The 22383-nt window shown below is 36.2% G+C and overlaps 1 protein-coding gene across 5 annotated transcripts in view; it reads left to right on the top strand.

Annotated features, from left to right (window-relative positions):
• Positions 1 to 13665, top strand: part of SGIP1 (SH3-domain GRB2-like (endophilin) interacting protein 1) — a 329295-nt gene extending 315630 nt beyond the window's left edge. For 3 of the 5 annotated variants that reach the window (XM_006879756.1, XM_006879754.1, XM_006879753.1), the window contains 5 exons: positions 2619 to 2751; positions 8032 to 8234; positions 9715 to 9779; positions 11353 to 11517; positions 12183 to 13665. In XM_006879756.1, the coding sequence (XP_006879818.1) occupies positions 2619 to 2751; positions 8032 to 8234; positions 9715 to 9779; positions 11353 to 11517; positions 12183 to 12205 (589 nt within the window). In that variant the 3' untranslated portion in view covers positions 12206 to 13665. The remainder of the gene's footprint in view (positions 1 to 2618; positions 2752 to 8031; positions 8235 to 9714; positions 9780 to 11352; positions 11518 to 12182) is intronic. The other 2 variants (XM_006879755.1, XM_006879757.1) reach the window with 2 other exon arrangements.
• The last annotated feature ends 8718 nt before the right edge of the window (positions 13666 to 22383 follow it).

The following is a 22383-nucleotide window of genomic DNA, read 5'->3' as shown; positions in this document are numbered from 1 at the left end:
CCAATGCCAGCCTCATTCTACAACAGTGGCACCATATAGCATTTGTCCCTTTGTGACTGAGATACCTCACTCAGCAGAAAGTATTTCTTGTAGCTGTGAAGTGCCATCACATCAACTCTGACTTACAGCAACCCTTGTGTGACAGATTGGAATCTTACCCAATTCTGCACCATCTATACAATCTATGCTGTGCTTAAGCCCATTGTGGAGTCACTATGTCACTCTATCTTCTTCATGATCTCCCTCTCCCCTACCAACCCTTTACTTTTCAAAGCATGATGGCCTTTTACAAGGACTAGCCCCTCCTGACTGCACATCCAAAGAATGTAAGGCAGAGCCTCACCATTCTTCCCTCTAAGAAGTCTTCTGGTTGGACTTCCCCCAAGCTAATTTTTTTTGTTCTTTTGGCAGACCATGAAATATTCAGTACTCTTCTCCAACTTCGTAATTCAAAGACATCAATTCCTCTTTGGTCTTGCTTATTCATTGTCCAGTTTGCACATGCATGTGGAGCAATTGAAAATACCCTATCTGAGTCAGGTGCACCTTAGTCTTTAAATAGAAATCATCCCTCCTTAACACTTTAAAGAGGTTCTTGACAGCAGATTTACACAATGCAGCACAGCCTTTGATTTCTTCACTGTTACTTACATGGGTGTTGATCGTGGAGTCTTGTAAAGTTGAATTCTTTTCAACTTCAGTCTTTTGGCCACTTATCAGGAGGTTGCTTAGGGGATCTAGTTGTGAGGATGTCTATTATTGCTGAAGTATAATAAACACTGACGTCAATAATAATCATTCAGGCTTATCAGTAAGTGCTTCATCCCATCTTCACTTTTATCTAAGAAGGTTGTGTCATCTGTGTGGCACAGGTTGTTGATGAGTCTTCCTCTAATCTTGATGCTACATTGTTCTTCACATAATCCAGCTTCTCCGATGATTTTCTGATTCCCTACAGTATCTCCTTGCTCTATTTTGGTGCCTGCTTCTTGATCTATGTGCAGGTTCTACATTAACACAGTTAACTATTCTGAGATTCTTCTCAATGTTATCCATAATATTAAAATACACACAATCCAGTGTCTTTTCATAGTCGATAAAACATAAGTAGATGTCTGTGGTATGTTCTATTTTTAGCACAAATCCATAACAACTATTGGATTATATAGGATATTCTGAAAATAAAACATGAGTAAATAGTTATCAAATTACTTAATCAGTTTCCTCATTATGTAGGAAGTGAGCAGATGCTTTGTACTCTGTCTTCTCAATGCTTTTGACACTAAGGACAAGCATTTACAAGATGGACTGTAAGAGTCTGTGGATAGGCCTTTGAGCAAAACAGATGATTCTCCTAGTAATGTGACTCTTTGGTGCAAGAATTTGCTCTATTTCCCTATGATAATTACCATTGTTATTACTAATTATTATTATTATTATTATTATTATCATCATCATCATCATCATCATCATTTAAATTCCAGGATCACCTTCTAAATGAAGTGCCTTTCTAAGATTTCTCTATATTGTATTTAATATTGTCTATGCTTTATAGTTGTGGTGTTAGAAAAGAGTACTGAATATCTCATGAATGCCAAAAATACCTCCAAAAAAATACATCCTGGAAAGGGTGCAGCCAGAGTGTTCCCTGGATGCAAGAATGACCAAGCTTCCTTTTTGATACTTTAGACATGTAGCTAGGTGAGACTATTCCTTAGAAAGAGACACCATGACTGGTAAGATGGAGGGGCAGAGGAGGAAAGGAAGACCCTCAATGAGATGGATTGACACTGTGACTTCAGCAATGGCCTCTAGTGTCTCGGCAGTGAGGAGGATGGCATAGAAGAGGGCAGGTTTCAGAATGACTGTTCATAGGGTCTCTCTGAGTAATCCTTGACTTGACAGCACCTAACAACAACAATGTTCAAAAGACAGTGTGTTGTTGTTGTTGTGTACCATAGTGTCTGAACTGACGCATAGCTGACCCTCCAGAAGGTTTTCAGAGGTGGTTTAAGTGCACAGGAAGAGATTACCCATCCTTCTCCTGCGGAGTAGCTGGTGGCCTTGAAACGTGTGCCTTGGGTATTGCAGCACAGCTCCTTGCCATTAGGCCACCAGAGCTCCATAGTAATTTTAAGATTGTCTTTTTCTCATTAGTTAATGGTTGCGTCAGATGTTTTCATTTGGTCAAAGTATGTAACTCTGCAACTTTTACAAATCTACTAGTCAATTCCATTAAAAAGAATATCAATGTTCTTGGCTCTTTAATTGCATTAACTAATTCAGAAGAAACATTTGATGATGTATAAAGACTATTAAGTTTGGGTTAATAAATCACTCTTTAAAGCAACCAATTATCATCATGATTGGTTAATTAAGTGTGTACTCACTGAGATTTATAACAGTACAATAGCTCCCTATTGGTATTAATCTATTAACGTGGCATAATGCCATTCAGAATTGTATTTATACTGAAACCACGTTACTTTTAATAAAATAATCTCTGTAAGAATTGTCAAAGATGGATATTGACTTTAGATAACCATTTGCTTCTTATTTAGTTTGTTTTATTTGTTCTAAGATGCTACTTAAACTTTTTTTTCTTCCCAATTGAATAGTGATAATACCCAAAGTGATGCCAATAACAAGGAATTCTGGGTAAATATGCCAAATTTGATGACTCATCTAAAGAAAGTATCTGAACAAAAACCCCAAGCTACTTATTATAATGTGGACATGCTCAAATATCAGGTAAGCGTATTGATATGATCAGGTTCTTACATTACAAATTTATGTTTGAAAGTATAACAATAGAAACAGAAGTAAAGTAACATTGATATTATAGTCATGCATTGCTTAATATCCTTAATAGGTTCTATAAAATAGGACAGCATATGGTTTGGGTGTTTTGTAAACTCTGTATTACACAGTCCCCTATGCTGTGAATGCCCAGTGTGGATGCAGACTATAGTTAACAAATCAGCCTCCCAAAGGCTGTTTAGATTAAAAATGTGAGGTAAATACAGTGATTCATAAAAGCAGACCGGTACTGCTTTGCAGTTACAGCCACTATATTCTGTTCTCCTAGAAGGATTTGGTGGCCTAGTGAATTTGATGTTGTACTGATAACCCAAAGTCATGTGGCTCAAATCCACCAGCTTCTCTGCCGGAGAAGATAGACAATCTCTGCCTGTCCAGTTTACAACCTCTGCAAACCTACTGGAGGTTCTAACTCAACAGTAATGATAGGCTATTTCCTGGCAGTTTTAATGCATATTTCTGAACTCTGTTGTAATCTTTTAGAACCAAGAACATAAATGCACTCATAATATTATTTGAACAAATGTTATACAACACATAACTGTATTTAAAGTTCATAATTTATAATTCTCAATGTTAAGGAGTTGAAACTGACTCGTTGTTGACCCTCTCTTGGGTTTCCAAGCATGTAAATTGCATGGAAGGAGAGTGTTCAGCATTTTCCCTTTGAGCTACTGGTAGACTGAACTACAAAGCCTTGGATTTAGCAGAATAATTCCTTACAAACTTTTGCCTCCTGAGTTCCCTTGTAAATTAAATGAATATTAAAAGCTTAAATAACTAACTGAAGGTTGTTGTTATTGTTGTGTGCTATGAAGTCAGCTAATAGTCATAGTGAGTCTATGAAGCTTAGTGACTAGAAAATTTATATGTATTATTAGTTTAGCAGTTCTGGAAGTGTAATTGGTTAAACACTGGACTACTAACCAAAAGATTGATAGTTCAAATTCACCAGCTACTTCTGCTGCTGCCATAAAGACTTACAGCCTTGGAAGGGACTTGCAGCCTAAGGGACATTTCTACCCTGTCCTACAATGAGTTATAACTGATTTGATGGCAGTGAAGTTTTGGATTTATTAATTTTAAATTATCTGGAAATATTTTGGGAGCTCTGGTAATCTAACTAGTAAAGCGTTGATCATAGGGTTTCTGGAGTCATGTTATTTAGGAAGTGGACAGGAACTTAGATAAATGTCGACAGTTGTAGAGGGGCTTCAAGCCTTTTGTCCATAGGGTCATTAGGAGTTGTGCTTGACTTTAAGACAATCCGTGATAACAACAACAAAGAGTTGAACTGCCAATCCAAAGACAGGCAGTTCAAAAACACCTATTTTATAAAAGAGAAATGGGCAGTCTCCTCCCATAATAACAGAAACCCACTGCAGGGTCAACTCTAAGTCAATTCCATTATAAGAACAGCAACATAAATAACCCATTCCTAAGCTTCCTTCTGTATCAGCCTCTCCTGCCCTATGAGTTCAACCTGCCCTCAGGACCCTTCCCTGTGGTGTCCGTATGTGCAGGTATTTCTAGGCCAGTAGATATTTATATTCTTCAAAATCAGCAAACCTTATATCCTTGATTAAAACCCAAGGACAAGAATGCTGCCCACACAGCCCTGCAGTGTGTGTCTGTGTCTGTGTCTGTGTATGCTTGTGATTCTCCTCCAGATCAGTTTTCACTCATAATTATTGATTGAGCAGTTACAGCATTGTCATATTTTCTCTATGATGCCCAGAATTCTGACTGATAATATCTTTCCATGAAGTCAGTTTCTGTTGATTCTTTAAACCTGACTTTTTCTTGGTAAAATTCACTATCAATTCTAAATACAACCTTCAAGCTACTTTTTATTCTAAGCAGAATAATAAATTTCCAAGATAGTAGTGTTGTTATTATGTGCCATCCAGTCACTTGTCACTCATAGCAACCCTATATACAATAGCTCAGAACCTTGCCCTATCCTGAGCCAATCTCACTGTCTCTGACACACCTGACCCCTTTACCCCAGACACTGTGTCAATCCATCTCATCCAGGGGCTGTTTCTCCTGAGCCATTCCTCCGCTCTTCCAAGCATGATGTCCTTCTCCAGGGACCAGTCCGTCTTGGCAAAGTATGTGAGACAGAGCTCCAAAATCTTTGTTTCCAGGAAGAAACTTGGTTTTGTCCTTTCCAGGACAGAGCTGGTAGTTCTCTTTGTAGTCCATGGCATGTTCTAATACTCTTCTCCAGCACCATAACTCAAAGGCATCAATTCTTCTTCTGTCATCCTTAGTCATTGTCCTACTCTCTGATGCATAGCAAGTAATTGCAATGATCATGGCTTGGATCAGATGCAGCTTAGCCTTCAGACTGACATCCTTGCTCTTCAATACTTTGGAGAGGTTTCTAACAGCAGATTTTCTCAATGAAACTCATCTTTATAATTCCTTACTGCTAGTGCCAAAGAGTGTTGATTGTGGAATGAAGCAAGTTAAAATTGTTAACGATCTCAATCTATACTCTGTCTATCATGATGCTACCAATTGGCCCAGTGGTGAGAATTATTGTCTTCTTGATGTTGAGCTTCAATCTGTGTTGGTGACTGCCATCCTTGATCTTTTGCAGCAAATGCTTCAGGTCCTCCTTCAGGTCTCGGCAAGCAAGGTTGCCAGATGGCATAATGCAGGTTGTTGATGAGTCTTCCTCCAATCCTGATGCACATTCCTCCTCATAAAGTCCACCCTACCAAATGACCTGTTCTACATATATATTGAAAAAGTATGGAGACTCTCCTTTCCTCATTTTGAACCATGCTGTGTTTCCTTGTACGGTTCTGACAACTGCTTCCTGGTCCAAGTATAGGTTTTAAATAAGCACAATTAAGTGTTCTGGGGTTCCCATTCTTCCCAAGATTAGCCACTGTTTATTGTGATACACACAATCAAATGCCTTTGCATAGTCAAAGGTACACAGATAGACATTCCTCTAGTACTCTCTGCTTTCAGCTAAGATGTCCCTAGCACCCTGGCCTCTTCTAAACCCAGCTTGTATTTATGGTAGTTCTCTGTCAATGTATTGTTTCAGTCATTTTTGGATAATCTTCAGGATTTTGCTTGCATGTGATATCAGTGATATTTTTTGATAATTTTAACACTCTGTCAGGTCATCTTTTTTTGAAATGAGAATAAATATGGAACTCTGCTAGTTAGTTGGTTAGGCAACTGTCCTCCAGATTTCCGGGTACAAGTTGATGACCATATCCAAGGCAGTGTCTGTTTGTTGAAATATGTTAATTGGTATTCCATCAATTCTTGGGGCCTTGTTTTCTGCCAATTCCTTCAGAGAAGCTTGAACTTCCTTCTTCATAACCATTGCCTCTTTGTCATGTGTGGTTTCATGTAATTCTTCTGTATCATCCAATTTTTTTTTTAGTATAATGACTCTGTGTGCTTCTTCTATCTTTTTTTTTATGCATCCCAGATCATTCAATATTCTGCTAGTAGCATCTTTAAGAATTGCAACTACTGCTTTAATTTGTTCTTCAGTTCCTTCAGCTTAAGAAATGCCAAGCAAGTAGTTCCCTTTTGATTCTCTCACTCCAGCTTTTTGCACATTTCATTATAATACTTAGCTTTGTCTTGAAAGGCTGTGTTTTGATATCTTCTGTTCATCTCCTTGACTTCTTGATTTCTTCCTTTTGCTTTTGGCTTCTTGGTGATCTAGTACAATACTCAGAGTTTCTACTGACATCCAAGTCATTCTTTTCTACCTCCTCAGTCTTTGTAATGAATGATGTTTTTCATTCTTCATTGATGATATCCTCCCACAGCTCATCTAGTCTTCATTCATTAATGTCCAAAGCCTCAACCCTGTTCTTGAGATGGTTATTAAGTTAATACCAGATAGACTTCAGGTCAAATTTTGGTTCTTGTGGATTTGATTTGATTTTCTTTAGCTTCAGCTTGAACTTGTATTTTAATAGTTGATGCTCTGTTCCACAATAGGCACCTGGCTTAGCTTTCACAGCAGATACTGAGCTTCTCTAATGATTTTTCCACAGATATAATCTTTCTGATTCTTGTGTATACCATCAGGTGAGGTGTGGTCTTTTTGCATAGTAGCCATTTGCATTTTTTATAAAATTTATTTGCAATGAATAAATCATTGATTGTATAAAGTTCTATAGCCAGTAAAATATAGCATTTCTAGATATAACCCTGGCTTAAATCCTTACTTGGGCAAATATCAATAGCCAACTTTGTCTAATTCCTTGCTTTGCTGTAATGGACAAATACAGTAATAATGTTACTGTTCCAATTATTGTCAAGTCAATTCCAACTCACAGCAAAACCATGTTTTAGCTCAGAACCATGCTGCATGGGGTTTTCACATCTCTGACCTTTAGGAAAGGAGCTCTGGTTAGGGGGCTGTGCAGTGTATTGTGCTTACCAATACATTGACACTCCCAAGCTACCACTTACTCCAAGGGAGAAAGATGGGCAGTCTTCTCCCATGTGACTTACACCCTAGGAAACCCACCAGACAGGACTGATTCCATGAGAGGGGTGGATAGGACCTTTTGTTAGCAGATGGCCAAGCCTTTCTTCCAGTGCCCCTCTGAGTGAGCTCAACAACCAAACTTTTGTTAGTAGTGCAGTGCTTAACCATTAGTGTCATCTAAGAACCTTTAACAATATTAACAAAGCAGAAACTGAGTCTATTGTTAACAAGTCACTTCCAAGTCATAGTAAAGTAGGTTGCTTGCCATGTGTTACACACTGTTCTGCATATTTTGCATAAAATATCTCCTTTAGATTTTATGACAGCTGCATGGCTAAATATCATTATGATGGTGCGCTGTTGGAAAAGAAGGATATAATTGAGGCTCGGCAGTGACTTGTCCAACACAGAGCTCCACCCCTAGCTCCAGAACCTCAGCTCCTAACCACTGTGCTCTTCCACCTCCCTCATTGATGTAAGGTTCACTGTAAAATGCCATAGACATTTTAATTGCTTCATGTTTTTAATCCATAACACTTTTCCTTAAACTATCATCTCTCTTATAGTTCTCTTCCAAGTGATTTTTACTGAGAGCCCCTTTGTAAAGCAGAATATACAACATTATGAAATATGTGATGTCTAAGAACTTTCCTATCAAGATAGATTTTTTAGTTTGTTTCTAATTAATGATCCAGGTTTCTATATTCTCTTTCCTATCATTTGACAAGGTATCTGCCCAGGGTATTCAGTCCACACCTCTGAACCTGGCAGTGAACTGGCGCTGCGAGCCTGCCAGCACAGACCTACGGATAGATTACAAATACAATACAGATGCGATGACGACGGCTGTGGCCCTCAACAACGTGCAGTTTCTGGTCCCCATAGATGGAGGAGTCACCAAGCTTCAGGCTGTGCTCCCTCCAGCAGTCTGGTAAGGAGACACCACGGTTACCCCATTCTTGTCATCAAAGACATCCCTGTCTTCTTAGAAGAAATCACAGCACTCCTGTGTGTCAGGGTTCAGGGCAGGAAGCAGAATCCGCTATAGTTATTTCAAGCAGCAAATGATTTAACATAGAGACTTAGATGCTTGCAAACCTAGTGGAAGTACTTGAGGAGGAGGCTTTCAGCTGGATCTTCTGGAATATTTCCATAACACCACAGAAGTGGTTCACCACGAGAGCTGCTGCCTCCAACACTGCCAGGAAGGAGAGAAATGAGAAAGCTGCCAGTGGAAACATTTAATTCAAGAGCCAAACACTGTAACCGTGACCTCAGGATAAGAAAGCACCTCCTGGCACCTCCTTAACTGCTTCTCAGCACTCATAAAACTGCAGCGTGCACGGAACTGGAGCACTGGTATAGAAAATCCCACATACCAACTAGATCAGCAGAGAAAAACCTCTAGGAAAATAACCTCTGCTTCTTTCCATCTTTAAATCTCAAGCAACCGACCCTCTGGTGGGGTTTCAGAGGCAGTTCATTGCACGGAGGGAGATTGCTCATCCTCCCACCCATGACAGCTAGTGGATTCGAGCCATGTGCCTTTGAAATTGCAGTGCAGCTTCCTGCTACTAGGCCACCAGAGCATTAATGGAACCCAAATATCTTTGGTGGCATAGCCCATAGGAGTTGCACTACTAACACAAAGGCCACACTTCAGCTGTTCAAATCCACCAGCCATTCTGTGGGACAAAGATTGGCAGTCTCCTTCCACATTATTTACAGCCTTGGAAACCCATCTGAGGGTCAGCTATGAGTAGGGCCCAACTCAACGACAATTAATTGAGTTGACTTGACTTTGTATGTAGGGATCTAACTGCAAGGGAGCCTAGAACAGAAAATTGGGGTTTTTTTCTAATCATAGTACTATAAAAAAGCACATTAGAGAAGGAAGGTACAGAGTACCAGTTGCATCTATAATCTTTTAAAAACATTTGTTCTCAGAGAACACACTGGTTTTCACATAAAATTGTCACAAGTAAAAAATAGAGGATTTTAACAAATGCACATCATCCATGTGTCATAATCCCAATTTAAGTTACTTGAGTCAATTTTCTAGTACTTTCCATCTATTGTTTCAATATTATTGGTCAGAATATGCCAAAGTAGATTTTTTTAAAATACGCTATATTTTTTAATGTTCATCCACCATTGTGTGGCTAGTTGCAATAAAGAAAGGCAAGGGATATAATTATATTATATAAATTTAGAATGAATAAATATATTTTTCATTTATCTTTTTATTTATTTAAATTTGTATTTTTTTAATTGTAGTAAAATTTTCAAGATCAATTTTTTATACTACTATCCGTACAATATATCTAGCATCCATTAAGCAAAAATTCTTACGTTTTTGTTTTCATGCAAAACTCCTTTGTTTTCTTTTTATCCTTCATTTTCTTTTTTAGGAATGCTGAACAGCAGAGGATATTGTGGAAGATTCCTGATATCTCTCAGAAGTCTGAAAATGGAGGTAATGTTGTCACAAACCCAGTCTTATGTAGAATGGAAAGATCAAGTCACCTTTAGTTACTAGCCAATACTAAACAAAATACACTTAATCACTACAAAGGAGTAAAATATTTAACTTCATTTTTACATTTACTAATTTCAGTTAACACAAGTAAATAATTTGTCAGTGAAACCTCCAAATCTGAATCATTACGTCTTTATTTTCTATCCATTCTCAGCACTCCATACCCAACATGTCATCCTTTATGCAGAAAAGAGTCTTTAATAAGGTGATTTATCCTATATAGATCCTGTACCTCATTTCACATTCCTAGGATAATAATTATTTGCTGGAACTTAACTGGCCATTATAGGACCTTCCTCACACATTTTGATGTAACATCTTGCTGAATTACACTTGGGCGGCGTACAAAACAAAAGTTGTTCATACTTCATAATGTTGTTGTTATTGTTATGTGCCATCAAGTCGCTTGCAACTCATAGCAACCCTATGTATAACAGCTCTAAACTCTGCTCTGTCCTGTGCAATCACACTGTCTCCGATACACCCATCCTGATTGCCCCAGTCACTGAATCAATCCACCTCATAGAGGGCCTTCCCCTCCTGCACTGTCCCTCCACCCTTCCAAGCATGATGCCCCTCTTCAAGGATCAGTCCCTCCTTACAGCATGTCCAAAGTATATTAGAAGAAGCCTCAGAATCCTTCCCTCCAAGGAGCAGCCCAGTTTAACCCTTTCCAGGATGAATCTATTTTCCTAGCAGCCCATCATACCCTCAATACTCTTCTCCAGTACCATAGCCCAAAGGCATCAATTCTCCTTCTATCCTTCTTAGTCGCTGTCCAACTCTCTGATGCATAACAAGTGATAGCAAAGACTATGGCCTGTATTAGATGCACCTTAGTCTCCAGAGAGACACCATTGCTCTTCAGTACTTTGGAGAGGTCCCTAACAGCAGACTTTCCCATGGCAATACATCTTTTAGTTTCCTGGCTACTGGTGCCAAGAGTGTTGACTGTGGAGCCAAGCAAACTAAAGCTGTGAACAATCTCAATTTCAATCTCTTCACCATCCATACTGATGCTGCCAGTTGGTCCAGTGGTGATAATCTTTGTCTTCTTGACATTGAGCCTCAATCCATATTGAAGGCTGCAGTCCTTGACCCTCTGCAGCAAGTGCTTCAGGTCTTCCTCAGTTTCAGCAAGCAGGGTTGTGTCATCTGCATAACACAGATTGTTGATAGATCTTCCACCAATCTTGACATCACATTTCTCCTCATAGAGCCCAGCCTCCTGAATAATCTGTTCTGCATACAGGTTGAAAAGGTATGGAGACAGACAGGACACATCCCTGCCGTATGCCCTTCCCAATTTTGAACCATGCAGTGTTTCCCTGCTCTGTTCTGACGACTGCCTCTTGGTGATATTTAATGGTAATTTTTACTCATCACCATTTTTATAGTAAAACATATATTATTTCTGTTAGATCTTGTGAGTTAACATTTGAATAAAAAATCCACGTTCAATTCAGGAGCATCTTTTTAACTGTCATCTTGTCACAATGTTCCCTTTTAGGAGTAGGTTCTTTGTTGGCGAGGTTCCAGTTATCTGATGGTCCAAGCAAACCTTCCCCATTGGTTGTGCAGTTCACAAGTGAAGGAAGCACCCTTTCTGGCTGTGATATTGAACTAGTTGGAGCAGGATATCGATTTTCACTCATCAAGAAAAGATTTGCTGCAGGTAAGTGAGTGAGATATCTTGTTGATTTCATTTGCAAAGATAATGATACCTTAGCTGTTTTTCAGTAAGAATAAATAAACTCAAACTTAGTACTATCAAATTGGAACACACTTGTATCTGACCTCTCAGTGGATTTCCAGAGGTCATAAATCAACCTAAACAAGTGCACACAATAAAGTTGTAACTTTCAAAAATTTAGGAAGGAGAAAGAACAAAACCAGAAACTTCTAGTTTTCTTTCTGGGAATAAAGCACGAACAAATCCAGATTTCTCCACATCTCTCAGTACTCTGTATTTATCTTTGTGGTTATTTGTTGGGATAATTCCTGGAGTGTAAACGTATTACACTAGTGTAATTATTAGTAATATTATTTTCACTTTCCAAAATTGGTCATATAATATAATCATCCCTTGTGTATCAACTTGGGGTCTCATGTTCGGGACTGTATCACCCAACCTATTCTAGCCAAAACTCAAACATCTACAAACTATTCAATGTGAGTTGAAAATTTTTAAAACTTTATGTTATTTATATGTGTATTATTCTGCATAAGTAAACAGTATTTGGCTTCCAGGGGTAAGATGGGGGAATAGATTTGTCACATATACTAATTGCATTATTGAATTGACAGATTAACTTGTGAATATGCCATTGTGTTTTGCAGGAAAGTACTTGGCAGATAACTAATAAAATGTTATGCAAAGATTCAGAAGATTCCTGTAACAGAGGACTGTCATATAAGAACCAGGTTTTCCTTTTGGTTTGATGAAAACAAACCAAATTCTGCACTTGGGATATAGCTGCTGGAAACATGAAAGACTTTCAGCAATGGTTTCCCTCATCCAATACCATGACAACCAGTCATACAGTATTTACTTCTAGGTGTAATATTGTTAATGGTTTTAAAATGTAATTATTGTATTTGTAAATTGTACTCATTCCAGTAAGACAGTTAGATACTTGAGTTTTAGCATTTTACCATTCCTGAAATGGATGTAATTTAAACTGTGGTATGTAAATTTAATCGTAGTACTGTTGAATGGCACAATGCTTACAGAGGTAGATTGCATTTTGTCAATATATAAAATTTAAATATAATATTGATAGTTGTCATAAAGGGGGTGCCACATACAAAGAAAATTAAGTGGAACCAGAAAACAAAATCTTAACATTTTATTCAGTCCTTAGTATGTCTTACTCTAGTGCTAAATAAAACTTCTATCTTCAAATGTTTAGTGGGTTTAAATTCAGAAACTTTCAGAAAAAAAATTCTAAGGTTACAGCATATTCAAAGAGAAGCATTACCACTTTTTAAAACGCTTTTTTTTCAACTGCAAATTTCATAAAAATGCAAACTGTGTAAACAGGGCCTCTTATTTTTATAACTTGTGTAAAAAGGGAAAGCAATTCATATTTAAAGTTTAAGTATATGAAATTATAATCAAGAGAAAAGAAGATGCTGGAATCTTAACTACATCTCCCTTTCTTTACAGCTTAGCAGATGTGGAGATTAATGAATTAATAGCCTAAAACCAAAACTGGGATTTTTAAGATTTCAAGATTTCAGTAGCCACACAGGTTAACAATTTTTGCACCATCTCTCTTAATTAATGGCTATTCTCATCCAACACAAAAGAATAATACTTCATGTGTCACTCTTCTCCCAGAGGTCTCAAAATACTGAAAGCAAGAGTCTCAAGAGAGAAAAAAAAAATTAGTCCTCTGGTTAGATACAATAGGATAATTTTAATTGTCATCATTTATATAAATTGAGAGAGAAAACAAAAAACTTTATTAATTAATTCTATCCACATGTATTGTGCAATAAACTTCATATTGGATAAACAATATTTTTTATTAATCTCCATTGTTTCTAATTGTAAATCTGCCATTCTTGGGGAATCAAGGAAAGAGTTCTTAGAAAATTATGTTATGATTTCGCTGTTGCAATGCAAAACAAAAACTGTAATCACTCTGTCCATGTCCTTGAAGAGATGTTCAGAGAGAAGTATTTCTCCAGGGTCCCAGTTGTGAAACCTTCCTACCTTCACATCTGGAAACATTAGTCTTCCTTTAATCATGGAACATATTATGAACATAAACAAATTCCTGTTTCAGGTTACGCTATTAAGTAACTGGATTTCATTTTACCTGGATTCACAATCAATACCATGGAAGCAGCAGTCAAGAAATCAGTGGATGTATTAGACTGGGAAAATCTCCTTCAAAAACAAAAATTTTCAAAGTGTTAAAAAACAAAGATGTCTGACTCAAGCATTGGTATTTTTCGTCTTCTCATATGAATACAAAAACTGGTTAATGGATTAGATCTAAAGAAGAACTGATGCTTTTGAATTATGTTGTTGTCAAAGAATACTGAATATAGCATGGACTGCCGGAAGAACAAACATACATCTTGAAAGAAGTGTAGCTCTTAAAAGCAAAAATGTAAGACTTTGTCTCATGCCCTTTAGACATGTTATCAAAAGGGACAAGTACTTGGGAAAAGATATCAACCTTGGAAGAGAGTCAATGAAAATAGGAAGACCATCAACAAGATCAGATGACACAGTGACTACAGCATTGGGTTCGGTCAGCAAGTATTGTGAAGACAGAACAGAACCAGATAGTGTTCTATTCTATTGTTCTTAGGGTCACGATGAGTCAGACCCAATTCCATGGCACCTATCTATAATTAAATAACTAAACTCTCGAGTTGTCAGATTTATCATCAGTTGCTAAATTTTATTTTATATTTATCCATGTTTTACTAAGAACTTCTAGCACTTTAAATTTTGGAATCAAATTACATTTTATAAATCTTACTTTTAAAATAAGAATATGATTGGAAATAGTTTATAGTGGAAATTTTAAATTCATATTTGTACTCCATAATGAGTTCATGTGTCCAAGAAGACGTTCAAAACAATTTGTTTTACCTTGGAGAAAAAAAATCTCTCTATTCCAACAAACTTTCAATAATTGACATCCTAAAGAAGTATGGGTTGATTTTTTTATTTTTTAATAAAATAACATACTCACTTTTAGAATATGCAATTGTTTTTAAGCCAGAATTAAAGGTCTAAACTTTTTAAAGTTCCATTAGGATGGATTAGTAGTAGATAAGGCATTGACTTACAAAGCCAAAGGCAGGCAATTCAGACCCCCAAGATGCTTTAAAGGAGAAAGGTGGTCAGTCCCCTATCATACAATTGATAGTCTCTAAAAACCCACTGGAGGCTCAGCTCCTAGTCAATGCTGACCCAAAGGCACATAACAACAACAACTCCAACTGTAATTGAGCAGTAGAAAATTGAGAACTGTCTAGCATATGAATATAAAAATGTGTTTCTAGATAATCAATTCATGAACAATTGAATATTAACACAAACCATATTAAAATATATATATATATATATATTACTGGTTCTCATGTCTTGATCTTTATATTTTGTTTTGTATAGTTAAAGAATTAATTCATATTTAAACTATTTGGGTGTTTCCCCTTAAGAATAAATTTTGTCAATATTGTAAAAATAATTGAAAACAGATTATGATACCCCCAACATTATTCAAATGTTTCCAGAAACTAAATTTTAAAACATGAAAACATCTCATTATTTCTTAATCCGTTTTTAGGAAACAAACAAGCAGAATACAAGTAACAACTTCAAATTATTAAACCTTGAAGAACAAGAGCATCAATAAAGAACATATCCCTTCAAATAATAACAAGCTCACATTAGGGATTTAAACTTTTAACTTTATTTTGTTTCTTTATAATCTTACACGTTTTTTTATGTTTTTTTTTTTAAATTATACTGGTTTACTTAGAAAATTCGAATACATTGTTTTCTAGATCAGATTCCTCCAAATTCCCTCACACACCAACCCCCATCAAATTGTACAACCCCTTTAATCTTGCAAGTTTTATCTCTTGTATCTGTAGAACAGTATAATGAGAATTCAGGTTCAATAAGTTACCCTATACCAAGTGTCTCAGTAATCAAAGAAACATTAAGGCAGGTTTAACACCCTGCATCAGAAAAAGCAAAGTAATTCGTTCAGAAGAAGATGAATTTCAGTCCCAGGGATTAATAGAATATCAGTTCCTACACATTATAATTTAGAAAGAGGTTCTACTCTAGCAAGAATAAACAAGTATAACTGATACTGCTTTTTATCAACAATGTGGAAATTATGTTTTCTTTTCAAATAAATATTTTCATGACTTTTAAAAAATAAATTCTTATGAAGAATTAATCAGAATTTTATCTTAATTTAAATATATAGCTATTAAGAGTGAATTTGTAACTATTTTTTAAAGTTTCTCCTTGTCTATGCCATATGCGAAATGATAATTCCATGTATGGTATTTGGGAATATATTTCACCAGGAAATAAAGAGTGTCTCACATTTCAAATAGTTTTGAGGAACCCCTCAGAAAGAAAACTTGTTGTTTAATTTTATATATTTCCACTTAATCACAAATCACAAAATGTTTCAGGCCATAATTTTACGCAGTTTAATTTTTAATCTTTTTCTAAGAAGCCAGTAAATGTGTATATCAGCTATTGCTGTGTGACTTGTCCCCTAATTCTTGTTGTATGACCTTGGGCAAATTGTCTACCATTTTCGTTTCTCATATTTAAAATGAGGAGTTGGAACTGGATTGTTTCTATTAAGAAAAGGCTTTTTGAACATAAAATTTCCTGTGGAATCCTCTTCACTAAAACATTATCAAAGCAATGAGTGGCTTCTCCGGCAGGTTAACCTGAGCTCCTAAGAACCAGTTAAGAAACTAATGTCACAAATAAATTAGCAATGAAGTTTCTTCCAATTCCAAAGTTCCGTGACTGTACTGATTCTGATGACCTTAATCATACACAATAAAAATGCATAGTTACTTGACTGCTTAGAGAGCTCTGGTGGCCTAGTGGCAAGGAGCTGTGCTGCAATCCTGAAGGCATGAGGTTCTAATCCACCAGCAGCTTGGAGAGAGAAAGATAATCTTCCCCCATGTAATTATACGCCCCTGCAATTGCCTCTGAAAACCCACAGAAGGGTCAACTATGGGTCAGTTCCAACACAAACATATACAAACATCCCTACTTAATTGCTTACAGTGTACCATTCACTTGAAAGATTGGCAATTCATTTTATCATTATATTCACCCCAAAGTTGTAAGGCACTATCATTCTTCTCACTGCCCCCCTAATAATGGCATTAATGTTTAGTCAGATTTAATTGCCCAAAGGGACACAGCTGAAAATAGCCAGTTGTTTTGACTATAGAGAGCCCATTGACCTGGTTTTATTTGTTTGTTTGTTTGTTTCCTGGGAAATAAACTCTGTTGTTTTAACTTTTGCTTTGAGTGAAAGTTTACAAACCAAATTGGCTTTCTAGTCAATCATTCAAACACATTTTAGTATGTTCATCACAAGCTCACGTTGTAACAGCTCTCTTCTTACTCTCACCCCGTGATTCCCATTTCCATCCATCCTTCAAAAACTATTTTTCTTTATTTTACTATCTATGTCCTGTTGACTCAGTGACTGGTGTAATGGGGTGGATATGTGTTGGAGAAAATGGAGCTCTGGTGGCCTAGTAGCAAGGAGTTGTGCTGCAGTCCCCAACGCACGCAGTTTGAGGCCACCAGCTGCTCCGCAGGAGAATGGGCAGTCTACTCCTGTGGGATTGATTAACTGCCTCTGAAACCCCCCTGGAGGATTCTGACTCAATGGTACACAACAACAACAACAACAACAACAGCGTCCTGTTGACTCAGTGACAGGGTAATGGCGGGTGGTGTTAGAGACAATGAGGTTGGCACAGGATAGAGCAGGTTTCAGAGCTATTGCAGCTATGAGTTGAAGCCACTTGACGTCCCTTAACAACAGCAACATGTTCTATTTGAATATCAAGTTAAAGGACAGTTTTAAAAATTAGTAGTCAAATAAGGACAACTCCAATAACAAAGCTGTTGGAAAGAATGATTCTCCAAGGGTGGTTTGTGGACTATTTGTATTATTACTAAAAGAGGACAGTAATTTCGTCTCAGCCACCCAATCTCTGGATAGGGTATGAGAATATTTATTTTGACAAGTACTAATAACTTGAAAACACTGCCCTGGTAGATCTCTTATGTACTTGTTAGATGTGAGATCACATTTAAACTATAAACTGAACACTATTTTTATGCCAATAACTAATTTCCTCTAATTTTTAAGAAAAAAAGGTCATTTTCTGGGAAAATTGCTATCATTTCCTTGATTCTGATAAACGATCTTTATCTCAAAGGGCCTGGAATGCATTCTCTCATTTCCATACTTAAATCTTTTTTTTCATTATCTTTAAAGATCTGAAGTAGCAGAGTTGCTAACTGTCATCCCTTCCAAATACTCAGTGCTGAAAAAGTCCCAGTCTTTGTAAGGAACACACAAACTTCAAACTTGGGAGTTGATCTTATTTTATTTTGTAAGATTTTTAAATAGAAACTTTACAAACATAGACTTCAAAAGAGTTGCACCAATCACTTTTATTTTTCAATGTGTTTTCAAAATAACCATAGATAGTTAATGGCAATAGAGCAAAATAGCATAGTATGCAGCTGTCAAGTGAACATGAATCTGTGTGTAGGTATGTGTGTATTTTGTGTGTATGATCAAGTTTTTCTTTGCCAAAAGTTTAGTGCATTCTAGCAAATTCCCAGTCTAAATGTATTCATTTCACCATACTCTATCCTGATCAGCAATTTTTAAAAGATGTAAGTATGATTTTTATAAGATCAAAATGAAGATATAACCTCTCAATTTAGACTGGAAATTCAGCATAACTAAGTTATTATTTTCAGTTATTATTATCAGAGACAGTACGATTGGCGCAGGACAGAGCGGAGTTTAGGGCTGTTGTACATAGGGTCGCTATGAGTCGCAGGCGACTCGACAGCACATAACAACAACAACAACAAGTTATTATTAAAAAAATTCCGTCTTCGCCACCCACCCTACACCCTTTCCAGGGTGCACTTATTTCTTGAGGCTGTGTTATGTATTTTCTGCTATTTTAGTGTTTTCCTTCATTTTGCAAACAACATTTAAATGTAATTCTCTTGCTCATGAATTAAACATGAGTAGCCATTAGGTAAATTTTTGTCTGTGGAATGTATTGAGAGAAAATGATATAGAAATTCATCTAAGCTTCTCCTTTTTTATCTTCTTCAAAAGACTCTCTGTGTCATTTTGATAACTTGTCATCTTCTTCAGGCTAGAGTGATATTTTAATATCTAATTAAAATCTAAATGTCCTTTTTGAAAGAATGTCAAAAAGCTTAGAGCCATATTCACACCTCTTATTGTTCCACAGGTTTAACATCCAGTCAGTATCCTAAATAACCTTATTCCTAGCTTCAACTTATAGTCATTCTGATTGTTCTGTCTTTGGAAGAGAGCATTGTCTTCCCTAAATATATCTTCAACCTTCTAGAAAAAATGATATTTCAACAGGAAGCAGATAAATCTCCACATGTTATTTTATGTTCAAAAGAGAAAAGGGCACTTGCATTCATCTGTCTTCTAATTTTACTCCCATTATATTTAGAGTTACCAGTTCTCATGACTTTTCACTGTGATTTGAGATCAAATGGTTCTATACAAGTCTCATCTTTTTTATTATTCACAACAAGTAACATTTTAGTGATGTTTAAGAAAGCAATTCCATTAGAATAAGATTTTTTCCCAAGACACCTTATAAAAAATGGAAAATTTTGTAATGCCGTTTTATGTTTTCTCAATCTAAATCATATACCTAGGAATGTTTTGAAAATTTGCTTTTGAGTTTTCACTTTGAGTGAATTTCCTCCATGTCAAATGAATTGCCATCTATTTTAAACTTAGTGTCTTTTAGTTCACTTAATTAAGGTATTAAAAATAAATCAATAAAATTATTTTCAATTTTAAAATTTCATTTTAAGACCTACGGTTATGACCAGTACCTTGAGATTCCTATTTATTGGAGATGCTCCAAATTCTTTCCAGTGTGAAACTAATGCTTGTGAACATACAGTTTTTGAGAATGTTCTATTAAGTAGCTTTAAGAAAATGAACCACAATGGAAGAGTACTGACAGTACTTTTCAATACACTTGCTATAAGTCACATGGAAAGCATGCACCATTTCACTTTAGTTTTACTGAACTCCACGCTCAGTTACTTATCATTCCACAGTTCTTTATTTTGCAAGTTAGTTGTTTTTACACAAAATCAACAAAGTTCCTGTAAAACAGATTCTCTAAATATAGTTCCATTTTTCATTCATTTAGAGTGTATGAGTCAGATCATAAGCTATTTGGGATTTTAGATTATCTATTCAATGAGTAGATCTTGCCAGCGTTAACTTCATCTTGCTCATTCTGTTTTATATGGTGTCATTGATATTTTAATTTGGTTTTGGTAAAACTAAAGTTTCATGTTATTCATGTAAAAATCATCATTTTAAACGATTTTAAATAATACACCAAATGACTTATCATAGAAGCCACTGACTGTCACAAGGTCCAAAACTAGATTTGTTATTGTTGTCAGTTGCTAGAGTGATTCACATTTACATTGTATGGATTTTGCAGGTTGATATTTAGTTTTTTCTTCATTCTTTTTAGTTCTTACTGTGTTAAATGGATATCCAAGAGAATGACGGGCTCCTTTCTGGCCTCTCCCACCCATCTCCAACCCCTGCTTTCCTCTTTCCCTCATCCTGCGCCCCTGATCTCTGTATCTAAAGTTGAAAATTGCTACTGAGTAATTGTTCCTGAAAAAGCCCAGTGTTGATGTGATGATGAGCTAATCATATCTAAAAACAGGAATTCACTACAAATCAAGTAATGATTTATGGATTTGGCTATGTGAACATTACTGTGTTTCAATTGAAAAGACTTTTTATTTTTCATTTTGCATAGGAAAAAGTGTCTATGAATGAATGAATGAAATGGTCCATTTTTTTTCTTCATGCCTAATGCAGACAATGTAAGGATTAATTATTTTTCCTTTTCTTTTGTTTAGCATGTGCTTTAACAATAAGCGACAAAGAATCTCTAATGGAAAGTTTGTTCTTTCTAAAGCTAAAGGATGTCAATTGTCCTCCTTAAGGAAAGGCTGTTAGTGTGTACTTGTTAGTAATATCTACTTCAAATTCCTTGTGATCTATGCAGCAAAAAATAAAAATCAATTATCTTTTATTGAGTATAAACATTAACAAAACATTTTTGGATAAATAATAATTAAAAGAATTGTGGATTAAGATACTCAAGTGTGTCTCAAAAATTTAGTCAAAATAGCAATGCCTGACCTTTTCCCCCTCGGTATGCAATTCAACAGAATATACTTTGTTCTGATCGCTGTTACTGCTTCATCTGTGATGAAAGCTTTACTGCTTCTCTTCTGTGCTCGTGAAAAACCCAGCAAAAGAAGTGAAGACTTGTTGCCTTCATAGGATGCTAGCAAAGATTTGTGCTGGTCAATGATAACATGAATGTGTAGTATTGACTTGTTGAAGATAATCATGAGAACATGTAATGTTACTTGCCTTATAGGTTAGAAAAAGTGTGTATATCACCTTTTTGTATATAATGATTTTTATAACTTTTCCTTCATAATTTTCCTGATCACCCATTTCACAAAATCTTAAATATGCAATTATTTATTATGGCACATTACTGCGACTCAAGTTCCCATTTCAAAACAAATTTTCATTCTATACATACGAACAAGATGAGCTAAGTGTTACTTACCTAAATGTGGGGTTTTTTTCTGGAAAATAAATGAAAACTATACAAATAAATTTAATTGTAAACCTTTTTTTAGTGCTAGTCTCTTAAAATGTTCAAGTGTCTAGAAAGCTTAATTGTATGTTTAGGGTGGGATAGTGGGCAAAGTGTTGGCATAGCCCAAAGGTTTTAGTCAGAGAAGTCTCAGTTCTATAACGATGGAACTAAGAAATCCACTCAGTGATTGCCTATTTCCTTATCTGACATAAAATAAAGCTATTATATTCTATATCTTAAGAGTGGCACTCGCCTACTAACCCAAATGTTGGCAGTTTCAACCCACCTAGCAAAGCTGCAGGTGAAAGCCTTCATAATCAGCTTCCATAAAGATTATGACCCAGAAAACCCTGTGCAGCAATTCTACTCTCTAACATCGTGGTAACCACGACTAAGAATCAACTCAAAGATTAAATGAGAATATTTATTGGCTGCTACATAGCGCATGGCATTTTTAATTGCTTTGTATGCATGCATAAGTTGAACAATGAATAAAGACCAAAGAATAATTGATGCCTTTAAATTGTGGTGTTGGCGAAGAGTACTGTCTATACCTTCAATTGCCAAAAGAACAAACAAGTCTGTCTTGAAGGCAGAGTAACAAGGATGCTCCTTAGAGGAAAAGATGGTTAAAGTCTTTCTCACATAGTTTGGGCATACTGTGTGGAGAAGCCAATCAATGAGAAAAAAAAAAATCATACTGGGAAAAGTAGAGGATCAGTGAAAGCGAATTAAAGAGAGGAACTGACACAGTGACAGCAACAATGGACTTGAGCAGGGCGTGAGCTTCGCAATGGTGCAGGGCAAGGCAAGGTTTTGGTCTATTGTTCAGAGAGTTGCTTTGAGTCAAAGCTCACTGCATGGCACCTAACAACAATCCAGTAACCACAGCCTAAACACAACATAGTGTGCAGCAGATCTTCAATTAGCAGCCCTTTGCTGTTCTTATAGAACATTGAGATTGAGATTGATCAGGAAATTTTAATGGCTTTCCTCTTTTATAAACCTCACATGGCTACCATGATCAAGCACTCCTCACAGGCCATGT

The sequence above is a fragment of the Elephantulus edwardii genome, unplaced genomic scaffold (genome assembly GCF_000299155.1).
Source record: "Elephantulus edwardii isolate Elephantulus edwardi_28Jun2011 unplaced genomic scaffold, EleEdw1.0 scaffold00005, whole genome shotgun sequence".
NCBI lineage: Eukaryota > Metazoa > Chordata > Mammalia > Macroscelidea > Macroscelididae > Elephantulus > Elephantulus edwardii.
Note: the sequence above shows the minus strand (reverse complement) of the source record. Positions and strands in the feature narration are given on the sequence as shown.